General features: G+C 40.2%; 1 protein-coding gene across 1 annotated transcript; it reads right to left on the minus strand.

Annotated features, from left to right (window-relative positions):
* Positions 1-4,474: 4,474 nt before the first annotated feature.
* Positions 4,475-11,154, minus strand: LOC134742808 (zonadhesin-like). The gene is made up of 6 exons (XM_063675994.1): positions 11,073-11,154; positions 7,274-7,459; positions 6,649-6,831; positions 5,988-6,167; positions 5,166-5,375; positions 4,475-4,608 (listed from the first exon to the last, which is right to left on the minus strand). The coding sequence occupies exons 1-6, from the start codon at positions 11,140-11,142 to the stop codon at positions 4,583-4,585; spliced, it is 855 nt and encodes a 284-aa protein (XP_063532064.1). The 5' UTR covers positions 11,143-11,154; the 3' UTR covers positions 4,475-4,582.
* Between the last annotated feature and the right edge of the window lie 2,005 nt (positions 11,155-13,159).

A 13,159-nucleotide genomic window follows, 5' to 3' on the forward strand; every position in this document is an offset into this window, starting at 1 on the left:
AAAAAAAAGTCTAGTTTTGAGATCATTTCTTGCATTTGACAACTAGAATCCCATTAATCGTGATTAATGTGTGATTAATCCTGACTAGAGCTGGGACACGTAGGCAAAATTCGTACCAAGCATAGACCTAGCATTACATAGACCAGCTATACGCGTGCGCCCGTAAGGGATAGACATAGATGACGTCATAAACGTGGGGATACCATGTTGGTAAAAATTACCCCAATATTTGATATCACGTTGGGGCGATTACCCTGGAGGCAAAGTTAGCTTGTTTGACGGTATTAAAAAATTGTTAAATAAAATGTCAATGGGCCGTTCTTTTTAGGCGTATAAACAATGAAATACCTACTATAATGCGCGCAGGTGGTACAAAACTAAACATGTTTAGTAAATAAAACGTAAACTAAAATATATTATGGGTTTTAATTTAAAGAAATCACAAATCGCAATCACACCAATTAATGTACACCACATTTAATCTTCACGACATTTGTTTATTTAATTTTTGGAATTAGAAGTACGAAAAAACTTCGAGGTCAAAATTACCCATAAAATTATGATATTTTCATCTGGTATCCCTAACATGATTGTTATGCAGCTAAATTAAGAAGTAGTTTAAAAATGGCTGACCTCAGACTCCTACCTACCTACGTAATTTGGGCGGATAATTTTACAAATAATGTTTTGTTAATTTGCGTAAATAATTGTGATATTTTTATTGAAATCGTTTGATTCCACATTGCTTTGAGTGTAACGTAATTTTACGATGTTATTCTCACATATTGCGTTAAGAGGAAGGTGTAAAATACCGTACTTACGTGTGAAAGGTTATGTTCTCATATTTTTGCTCAGAGCGGTTATTACAGCCGATTACAGAACAATTCACCAGTATTTTATCAAAGTTCAAGCATTCAAAACTCTAACCATCACTATATTTCATAAGAGAAAGCACAATTTCATACAAAACAACGATAATTAAACAAGCAACGAACAAACATGACATGTCACGTACTTATTTGTTTGCCACAACCTCGGTTGTGGCAGCGGTGGAAAAGTGAAACTATGACAAGGACAAACAATAACAGCGCTTTCTCTGCTACTCCTACTGAAAGATACATAAGACTATCCCGTTCGGTCATTTTCCCCCACTCCTCATGACCGATCCAGTTATACTAGATTCATGGTACCAAGAGTACGTTTCTATGAAAATACTCGTACCAGTTTTACGAGTACGACCCCCAATAGGCAATTTACGCACTTACAACCCCTCTGGTGTTGCGGGTGTCCATGGGCGGCGGTAATCGCTTACCATCAGGTGATCCGTCTGCTCGTTTGCCTCCTATTTCATAAAAAAAAATAAAAAAAATACGTGTTTACCGCTTCCATTAATCAACTGACATATTAACAATGTAAAAATTATCTCTATTATTTTTTTAACCAACAGACACCCAGACACCAGACGACTGTCAGTTAACAATAGTTATTTGTGCAACAAGAGAGGAAAGTTGGTTTTTCTTGCGAGTGTTTATTTTAAGTCCCGAGAAAGCGAAAGATCCTATAATTGAATTACGAGCGAAGCGAGTGATTCTAAGGTAGAATCTTGAGCGTAGCGAGGGACTCAAAAACACGAGATGTAAAATAACTTTGCTCTCGTGTTGCACACATAATTTTTCACCTCAGTAGTGAGAACATATTAAAGGACCGGACCGGACCGGACCGGATCGGACCAAACCGGACCGAACCGGACCGGACCGGACCGGACCGGACCGTACCGTACCGTACCATAAAAAAAATGTAATAAAAGTATGAAGTTCATGGTCTTCACTTAATTAAAAAGCTACATTGTTTTACTCCCTGGAGTGAGGAAAGTCGCACTTTCCTCACTCCAGGGAGTGACGAAAGTAGGCTTGTTCGAGCTGCTGAGGTGAAATAAAAATATTTTACTTAAAGTAAAGGTAAGAATGGAGGTTTGGAGGTACGAGGTGTTGGAAATTTCATATTGTTATATTTCAAAAATTATAGTTCGTGCTTTTAAATACCCGACAAACTAAAAGTCGTCCATTAATAAAAACCTGCTGTTCCAAAAACTATTCCAGTAAAACGCTCCACCTCTAGTATGGATATGTTCTCAGGATATGTTCACTACCTGTCAGTGAATTTACCTATTCGAGAACATACGATTTCTTCCATTCAACGCAAGGGCCTGACACTCTTTGATAAAGAAAGATAGTCTTATTGCGATACCTTTAAGAGGAAAGCGAAAATAGTTGCATGCTTTGTCCTTATCACCGACCGGGTGGCATCATAGGTAGGAGGCGATGGCGAAATACCGAAATTTATAAGAGTGAAAGAGAAAAAATTCTATGCTGCCCAAATTTTATATGAATATTCTTTCTCTTACCCCCCGGGCGCTCGGTGGCGCGTCTATAACTTCTTGTATTATAGGTACTATGGAAGGTAAAGGTAAGGAAATGAATCTTCATGTATCAAAAAGTGACCGTAAAAAACAGTAAATAGGCGGCGCCACCATACACCTAGTATTTTATATAGATGTGCACCCGTGCGATCTTGAGGGACAGAACATACGCAATGCGACAAAATTAAAAACAGGTTTTAACATTCCTAACAACATACCAGAAACAACCTACGTAATTTGGTCGGGTTATTTGCTGTCCCTCCCCCATTTCATCTCTACATTATTATGCCTCTTTGGTTCATGTCATAGAGTCCCCTATATATTACAATACTCTTTGGTCTCAGAGCCTACCTAGCGCCACCGGAGAGATTAGGAACTATTATTTAAAGCTGAAAGCGGTCACTTTTGCAACATGTTTGCAACAATTCTGCCATAAAAGATTGGCATCCTTTCTATACCATCCATATTAGGTACTATGTCTATGATTCAACTCAACGGCAAAGAGTATTGTAATATATAGGAGGCTCAACGGGAGTTCAACACGTGACGTCAGTTGTCGCTAATGTCATTTTTCAATGAAATAAAATAAATGAAAAACAGTGACGTCTGTGCCTTTGTATTATAACAATAGTCAAACAACATGAACAAAGTTTACACAAATTGTAATGACGGCGAGTTCATCCAAATTACGCACATTTTGGAAGAGCAAAGTTGGAAGGGTAAACATTTTAAAAACACAAGCAGCGGTACGTTTCTATGCTTGTTGTTACTGCGTAGGTAGTAGGTAGAGATATACCGTACAGATGTGTGCGTCAGGTTACCACTATAAATTGATAGATTTATTGCCCACCAGACCAGAGACAGATCATATTCCTCTAATTATGCGTATTCCTTCCTAGCCTCGAACTATAGTAAATACAAAGAGCACAACATATTTAGATATATTAAATGTAGAAGAGGTGTAGTCTTAGAATTCGGAGTTTGACAGCCGAACCAGATGGCGCTATACGGCGCCGTATATTTTGTAGCAACTTGTGGAAAGTTTTGACAATCAGGCGGTCTAGCATAAGTTGCGTTTTTGCGCGCGAGTCCATACTTGAAGTCCCGCTAGATGTATGGAGTCGCGCGCGAGAATGCAACTCATGCTAGCAGGTCAGAAAGTTACCGCATAATGTACGGGGCCGGCGAACCACTTCTTCTTCTCACGTGTCCAAACCATCTCAACATACCTTTCTCAATTTTTGTCACTACATACTACATCATCGTTCAGAGTGCAGTCCCCAGTCCACACTTTTACACTGTTCCTAATTCTATCTTGCAATCTCACACCACACACACTTCTCAACGCACTCATTTCCACTGCATTCACTTGGCTCTGATGCCTCTTCTGCCATACCCAACTTTCGCTACCATAATTCAAATTTTAGGTGTTTGCCGCTGTCTTAGAAAACATAATTATTGTGTGCAACGGTACATAATTAGGTCTTAAAATTCTCGGACTTGTCTTTACAAAATTCAACTTAGTTTAGTTTGTTACTTTGGCGTTTCAAATAAATCAAAAATTGTTGAAATCGGTTCACATGATAAAGATCTGAATTATCCCTGACAAACCAACATACATACAGGTCGCGCAAATTAGTTAGTCAATTTGCCGATAGATGGCGCTGTGTGGCGCTGATAGTGTACTCGTATGTTACTTAAATTGTTTGCAGTTTCACCAAGTTTCCGCTCGGTGCAGATAGAACAGCGTGCAGGTCACCTAAGAGCTTGTTACACAAGAGTGTTGTTGTGTTGTGTGTGTTGTAGGAAACTACAGGACAGGCACGCAGCAGTAACGTAGAAGTGAGATAAAGATATCTCCATCATGTCTCACGTATTGCAGCCACGGATGTAGATTTGCAGCGTCCCGTCCCGTCCCTCTTGTCAGCTTACTGAATTTATGATTCAATTCAGGAAGGTGTAACAGGTCTTTCATGAGTCTGCGTTTCAGGTAATAAATAAAACATGAAAGTAGAAGATTCATTTTCTTTATTTTGAGAATCTTTTAGTTAAGGCCTTCAGGCAAATCTCAGAATGAAATTTTGTACAGGTAGGCACTTTTTTCGATAATACCTCAATGAAGCGTTGCTGGCCGTACCCACCCATGCACTTATTTCCTTTTCTCTATTCCGCAGTTGTGCCTTTGCCCGCTGAAAAAAAAGGGTTTCGTTAGTATTTTCACAAAGGGCGTCGCCAGGGGGTGGCAGGGGGTCAGTAGCTAAATAAAAAAAATACAAAAATTAAGCTTTTGGGGTGTTAGTAATAGTATAACATCGTGTAGAATACAACTTAGTTGTGCTGCTCGATTCGTAGCATTTTACAAGTAAAATTAATAATGTGTGGAGACGGTGATCTCGTACTCCTTGTAATCGCTTTATAATGCGGTGTTTGTGTAGTCTGTGAGTTAAATGATATTTTAGTTTTATTTTTTAATGACATTCTGTAAAAGTGTGTAAATAAGTAAAATATTCCTAAAAGTTCTTTGTCAACGTATTTTAGGTCATCTTACACTTCTAACACTTCACTAAGTGCAAGATGCCCCAGTCATTGCGTCATTGGTACGACCGGCTCGGTTTGAACTCGCGACCTCAGGATTTAAAAGTCGCACGTTCTTACCGCTAGGCTCTTACGTTTTTTTTTATTGATTTGTGTTTCTAATAATGTTTAGAATTTATTTAATAGAACATATAGAAACATATCAACTTACGGCATTGATTGTAAGGCACGCAGACCTTGTCCTCATTCCAAAAGTAGCCCTTCTTGCACCGACAGCTCGGCCTGCATTCCAGTACAATACCTATTCTACCGATATATGCAGGACAGGCTCCTGTTGGCGTGGCCTGGCTGCAGAACCCGTTTGGACAGAGCGGCGGGCAAGGGTTGTATTCTTCGAAGGGTTTGTTGCACTCAAATGGGGCTGTGAAAACAGTAATGTCAGTATTTAGGATTTAAAGACGATTTTCACGTTTGCGAATCCGCAAGCCGCTCTGAGGGCCTACCGCGAACCGCGCACGAAGCATTTGTAAAAACCAAACTTCGTAAATCGATAGTAGTTCGCCGTAGTCCCTCTGGTGTAAAAGACGCCACCATTTTTAAAGAAGCCCACTCATCACGAAACGTAACGATTGATTTATATATGAGTCAATTGTAAAATAAAATCGTGTCATCACAATAGCAGTTTTCTCTAGCTAATTATACCGGTCTGGAACTTGGAAGAGGATAGCGCACGCGCTGATCTGATTAAGATAATGTTTGTATCGGCGTATGGAATAAATAAGTAAGTTTACCAGTCAACAGTAGCCTATATTCACGCCAGCCGCGGCCCCAAAACTAATTATCAGCTGCATTTGTAAGTAAGGTCAATTCAGAGCAAATTTGCTGTGAGAGACGTACGGAACGGACCGACAGACAGATAGTCCAGAAAGACACACAAGTGATGATCCTATATTTCCTATAGGTAAGGTTTCCATTTTAAACCAAAAGCGATCCAGCATTATTTTTAGAAAAGGCTAAGATAAAATATACTCACGGCAATCGCGTGTACGTATACAGGTCCCATTATCAGCGCGACGGTAGTTGAATCTACACTTGCACTGTGGCGGAGGACAGACAGTCGGGCGAGGACAAGAGACGGTCTTCGCGGTTTCAGGGCAGTAGTCAGTGGCGCAGTCAGCTGGACAATAGTCTTTTGCTTCTCGATTACCGCATGCTGTTGGAATATATGGATTAATACCCATAGTCTGCTAGCTACTCAGAAGTGAAAGTTTGGTTGGGTGTATCTAAGTTCAACTTCTTTACTGCCACGATTAGAGCGGAAGCCACGATCGAGCCAAATTCTACCGTAAGCGAACCTGACGTCCGTACCGTGGTGTGCGCGGTGAGTGTGTGCGGAAAGAGAAGAGTCATATAATGTATTTATTGGTTTCTTTTAATTCCACGACTCTTCTCTTTTCGCACGTCAGTTTCGTTGTTAATCGAATTTAAACTCGTCAAGCGTAGGAAAATAAGAATTGAAAGCAACTTGTAACGGCTCGGTCACGAGTCACGACACTGCGAGACGGCGCGACGACATGAGAGAATTGAGAGAGCGAGGGGTCACATTGCGGCGTCTCACCCCCACCCATGGAGGAAAATCGTGACCAAGCTGCTAACTCAGCAATTCTATTACATTCTACCTAACGAGTTCTTACGTTTGTTGCACTGGTCGGTCGGCACGCACACATCGTTCTCATCTCTCGCAGTACCGGGGCTGCAGTAGCACTGCTCCTTACACTGCTCACTGTCCTGGTCTGCCGACTTGTCGGTGAGCGACGCACACGTCTGGTCTGGTTGAACTCGGCACGAGAAGTATTCGTTTTGGCCACCGCATTTTGCTGGAAAAGAAATAACAGAGTATATATCGACAGTTGGGGCATTACAAATTTTACTATATTAAAGGAAAAACAGAAAAAGTACCCTTCCGGCTGGACTTGAATTACCCGCGACCTCTGCAATCCTTGCATATATGTGCTTCCATGCAAGAATGTAGAATGGTAAGTGGAAATTAAATCAACTTTCACAGATACCGGATGATTGGATACTATAAGCTATTTAGATTTTAGATTATCAATAACGGAGGCACATAATTATATTCTGATTAATATGTAGTTTGACAGAGTATCCCGAGGTTCGTAACCTCAACGTGTTTTGAATACTTATTTAATGTGTCCCAGCTGGAAAAGTGTTTCAGGACAAACCCTCAATAGGTAACCCAAAATTCTTAAATATAGGTAATGCATGTTGTAAAATATAATAATAGTTACTGGACACACTTACTGCAATCGTCTCTAGTCACACAATCCCCTCCAGGATTCCTGTAGTACCCCTCTTTGCAGACGCACGTATCCTTGCAAACTTCTGAGACGATGTGCAGGCAAGATACTTGTATGTCCATGTTTCGACAGGTTTTCTGCGGTGGACAGGCCTTCACGCAGCGCTTCTCCTCGTTCGGTTTGTTGCATTCTGTGTTGCCAACAAATAAAAATATCTAACGAATGGGCGCTAAGTATTAAAGTCGGACCACGCTTAGTTCTTCTGCAAGGTGGAACGACGCGTTCTTACTGCCAAGTCTGTGCAACGTCAGCGTGGTCAGAGCCTATCACTTTTATATGATATTGTTCATGATATTCTGCTACCCTCAACGACAGGTAAATAAAAGCGCCCGATTGCTGCAATTTGGGGAACCACCATTTTCTTAACATTCAGAAGATTAAACGGTCGTTGGATTGAAGGTATAGGGACGGTTTTTTCTTAATAAATATGCCTATCTGAACATAAGTACATACATCTAAGTTATCTAAAAAATATTGACGGATTATACGAGTAGGTATAAGTACATACCTAAATAAATTCAGGTACAAGTAAATGTCTAAGCTATTGTGCAAGTTTTATTGCTAAATAAAATAGATTACTGTATGAAATCTTGTTATTGAAACCTGAATAAACACAAATTATTTACAATAGCTACGTCTAATACGTCTCACATCTGTTTCAACATAACTATGGTTGCTGGTGAAACAATAATTTGGCCTCCGCTCTAGAACCTTTAGATTGGGTCTCGAGGTCATAATAGGCCAGCTAGCACAGCAACATTACATTTATTTGTATAATTGGGCAATTGTATTATTTTCAACTACAACCAGGCGTGGCTCACTCCGCGATTTCGCCGTGCCGCTGCAAGTGCATGCGGGCCACACCAATTTTGGTGTCTAGCAGTGGTTGCCGCGCACCGCTACGGAACGGATAATTTTTGATACATTTTTATATATCCACACTAAGTGGTGGCAAGGAGATGTCAAACAAAAAATCCATCAAAAGAAAATCCTCTTCAAAACCTGGCAACATAGCAAGGACGATAAAGATCTTGACTTGTACAAAGTAGCAAAAAAGGAAGCAAAACGAGCAGTTGCGCAAGCCAGGACATCATCAAGGGACGATTTCTATACCAAACTAGAAACCGCCATAACCGATAAAGAAATCTTCCAAATCGCTAAGCAAAGGCATAATAACTCAAAAGATACGAAAACCATCAAGTATATTAAAGACAAAAGTGGCCGACTACTAACTTCGAATAAGGAAATACAAGAGAGGTGGAAGGAGTATTACTCGAATTTACTCAACGAAACCTATCCCTGTAAAACACTACCTGAAATCCCTTGTGTACAAGGGCCGATACAAAACATCAGTAAAGAAGAAGTCGAGACCGCTATAAAAAAGATGGCCAATCACAAAGCTACTGGGCCTGACGAAATCCCAGCGGAACTGTTGAAAAGGCTTGGCGATGAAGGAGTTTCTTTTCTGACGGATTTGTTTAATGGTATTCTGACACATGGTATTCCGGACGAATGGAGACGTAGCTACTTGGTGCCTTTTTTCAAAAACAAAGGTGACCTGAGAGACTGTGGGAATTACAGAGCAATAAAGCTAATACCACACTCCTTCAAAATATGGGAACGCGTTATAAGCAAAAAACTCGGCCAGCTCACCAATATCAGTGAGAACCAATGTGGTTTTGTAGCCGGAAAGTCCACTACTGATGCCCTCCATACATTCAGGTTACTGATTGAAAAATTACAGAGATAACAGAACCGACCTCCACATGGTGTTCATCGATCTGGAGAAAGCTTTCGACCGCGTGCCCCGAAAACTCATTTGGCACTCACTACGCGCCAAAAATGTTCCAGAATACTATATTTCTATAGTGATGGACATGTACAAAGACGTAAAGTCAACCATTCGAAGTCCAGCTGGCAATAGCGATGAATTCCATGTGGGGGTGGGTGTCCACCAGGGATCGGCTCTCAGCCCGTTATTATTCAATTTGGTTATGGACCACCTCACGTCGCATATACAACGTCAACCCCCATGGGATTTGCTCTACGCAGATGACATAGTTTTGATCAGCGAAGACGTAAAAGAGCTGCAAAACATTCTAGAAACCTGGAGAGTAGCCCTGGAGGACGGCGGACTGCGTGTAAGCCGACAGAAGACCGAAGTGATGCACTGCAACTTCAGTGGCGCCAACCTCCGCAGCACTATTTACTTGGACGGCAACCCTCTGAACGAAGTAACAAGCTTCAAATATCTTGGTTCGAACATGCAAAACGACGGATCTATAGATGCAGATATCGTCAACCGTATCAATACTGGATGGGTGAAGTGGCGTGAGCTCACGGGCGTTCTCTGCGATAAACGAATGCCAGTTCGTATTAAGGGCAAAGTTTATAAGGCAGCTGTGCGCCCGGCAATGACATACGGCTCTGAGTGTTGGCCACTCAAAAAAGAACAAGTCGCTAAACTGCATGCTGCGGAGATGAGAATGCTGAGATGGGCTGGCGGAGTAACGTTGTTGGATCATATTAGGAATATCCACGTTAGAGGCAGTTTCAGAGTAAGGCCAATCGAAGAAAAGCTCACCGAAAATCGACTACGATGGTATGGCCACGTCATGAGGCGCCCACCAGACCACATGACGAGAAAGGTGATAGAGATGAGTGAAAAGCCTAGGGGTCGCGGAAGGCCCAAGATAACAATTAAAGGGTCGGCAACGCGCATGTAATATCTCTGGTGTTGCAGGCGTCCATAGGCTACGGTAACTGCTTACCATCAGGCGGGCCGTATGCTTGATTGCCACCGACGTGGTATAAAAAAAATACACGTTATGGTACATTGTGCAACATGGGGCGTAAGTTAAATATTGCAAACGAGAATATATTTAGTTATATGTAGACTCGAGTTTGCAATATTATTACGTCCCGAGTTACACACAATGTTTTTCATCACACTTGCTATACAAAAATGAAGTATAAAGACAATAACCTGTTAATTATAATACTAGAAACTTCATAACTGCCTAGGGAAAACGCTTTATCTAGTTCCCGCTAAGCCTGCGTGCAATTCCACATTTACTGAGCGAGTGTGATGAAATAGTTATTTGTTATACAAGGGTGCAAAGTTGTATTTTACCGGCGAGTGTGGAATTGAAACATGACCGTAGCGAGTGTTTCAAGACACGAGAAGTAAAATACATTTGCACCCGTGTGTAACACAAAACTTTTCCCCTCATTATAGCGAGGAAAGTGCAACATCCACAGGCGTTAGATCATCTTCATCACTGGAATCACTAATTTTTTTACGATATTATAACAAAAAACACTAGAAATTCTGATTTTTACGTGAGTCGGTGAGAAGAACAGTAAAAATTTTGTTGGAAATTTGTATTTTTTTATTAGATTCTCAAACCATTTATTTAATGATAATTAATATCGAACGAACCATTATTATGAGCGTTTTAAGTTTTGTTATCTGTCAAGCCAATCTCCATCCAAGGTCAAATTACTTTCCCCACTAGTGGATAAAATGCGTTTTTCCCCGCTTGTTTTAAAGGATAATAAACGGCTTTCCGAGCTAGTGAGGGGAAAAACATATAACTCCTCTTTTTCCGTCTGGACCCCAGACTGGTAAAAAAAACCGAGACTACATTGATTATTCTGACAACTTTAATAGCCTCTGAGCCAGAATTACACACTTAGATAGGTATTAGGTACAAATATTTTTATGATTTATACGTATTTACCTGTGCTCTGAGCAGCAACCGCTGAGATTACCACTGATATGATAACGACAAATGCTGACGATTTAACCATCTTGCTAGCCGGCTGCGCCACGTCTGAACAAACTGGCTGTTTTCCGTCTTACTTATAATTTTATTGCCATTATTTGTACTCGTGACAATAAGAGCAAAGGATGAGTCACTATAGTTTCGTGCTTGCTGGCAACAGTTTCTTTAAAATATTTGTCGGTGTCGAGCAGCCGCTGCTAAGGACACGTAGGTATTCGTACCTCTTCTAATTAGGTATTGAAAAATTCATTCAATTGTTTACCCTTTTTTTCACGCAATGAATAAAAAAACTTACTTATGGATGTAGCAAAATATTACCATATGGCATTATTCATATACGCACTACAAGCCTTAATTAGCTATTATTCGTTTGTCTAGCCTGTTATTTTGACTTATGCATTTGTATGAAAAAGACTTGTAAAGTTTTATGAATAAATGTATTTCACTTTCCTCGTATTCGAAATGAAAAGTAGAGTGCTTACCTCGGATGAAAGGCATCATTTCAGCCTCGGACCATTGGCGCTTTCACTGCGCTCGAGCGCCCACTGTTAACACATACACCATCGGCATTGTCGCATACCTTTCATCGCAGTATTTGCAGTAACACATATCGGTACATCTAATGTTCCTTATTGGGTGGTATCCTACCGACTGCGCCATGTTATGTATTGGGACACGTAAGTCAAACACAAGGTACAAAGACTGATTTATTCATATCATGCTATAGCGACACTTGTGGCTCCCTTCGTGCAATGTTGCGTAGATATAAATTTACGTTTATTGTTAACAGTTTTCGATGGGAACACATACACCATTAGCGTCCCTCGCATACTCCTCGTCGCAGTAACACATATCGTTACACCTGATGTTCCTTATCGGGCAGTTCTTCTGGCTCTGTTCGTGTAAAGTTGCGCAGACGTTGTCGCACGCGCCGCCGCAAGAGTAATACTCGTGAGGGCCTGTGCAGCGTTCTGGGAGACAAATGAAAATTTGTTTAAATAATTACAGGTTTTCATTGCATCTTGGCGTAATTTATTTAGAGATTATTACGGGACGTATTCCCAATCTACAAGTAAGCCGCCTTGATGCATCAAGGCGGTTTGTTTACAGAGGAGTCAGAGGACCTACCGGGAAACGCGAATCCGAAATTTCGCTATCTGCCTCTTTGTCACTCGAATATGGAAGAGTGACAGAGATGTTAGATAACGAAACATAAATTTCTTGTTTCGCGATAGACCCTCAGATTGTGGTAGAGGCGCCCCTTGCGCAGAGTTTCGCGTAATATTCCCTATTGCATAGTGATGGATGCAGCCCACACACAACAAAAAAAATTTTATGCATTTATATTAGATAAAATCGATTTGTTCCTATATAATTATTGTTATAGTAAATTAATACATTTTTCGATTTTGTATTCAAATTTGCACAGTACCTACCTATATTTTAGTTTTAAAAATTTACATTTGTTTTAAGACAAAAGGGTGGAAAATTTGGAAAATGCCATAAAAGTTGATGATTTTTAGTAAGTAAGTAGGGTGCGTTGGGGTAAGATTGAACGGGGATTGAAGATTGATTTTTCATGCGGGGTAAGATGAAAAGTCGTCCGTATGCTTCGGCATACGGACTATTTTTTGTCTTACCCCTCGTAAAAAACCCGTTCTATCTCCCAACGCACCCTATGTGAATTAGACGGTTTTTTTCGGGGTTTGCAATTATTTTATATTTAAAAACTTTATTACAGGTAATATAGGTATACCACAAATAGTGTAAATTTCTGATGGTAGTTAATATATCTTTTACCAATATTTGTATATTTAATAAATTATGATATACCCTTTGATAAGATAATATACATTTTTTATTGATCAAATTGTACAAATTTTACACGTCACTTCAATGTGAATTCTTTTACCATACTATAAGTACGAAGTATATAATGATGTCAACCATATTATGAATTATAATAAGTTTATATTACAATACAATGTTCAATTTGTCTTCATCAATTTTCATAATATATCTCCCGTGTATATTACTTAACG

Source organism: Cydia strobilella, chromosome 7 (genome assembly GCF_947568885.1).
Source record: "Cydia strobilella chromosome 7, ilCydStro3.1, whole genome shotgun sequence".
NCBI lineage: Eukaryota > Metazoa > Arthropoda > Insecta > Lepidoptera > Tortricidae > Cydia > Cydia strobilella.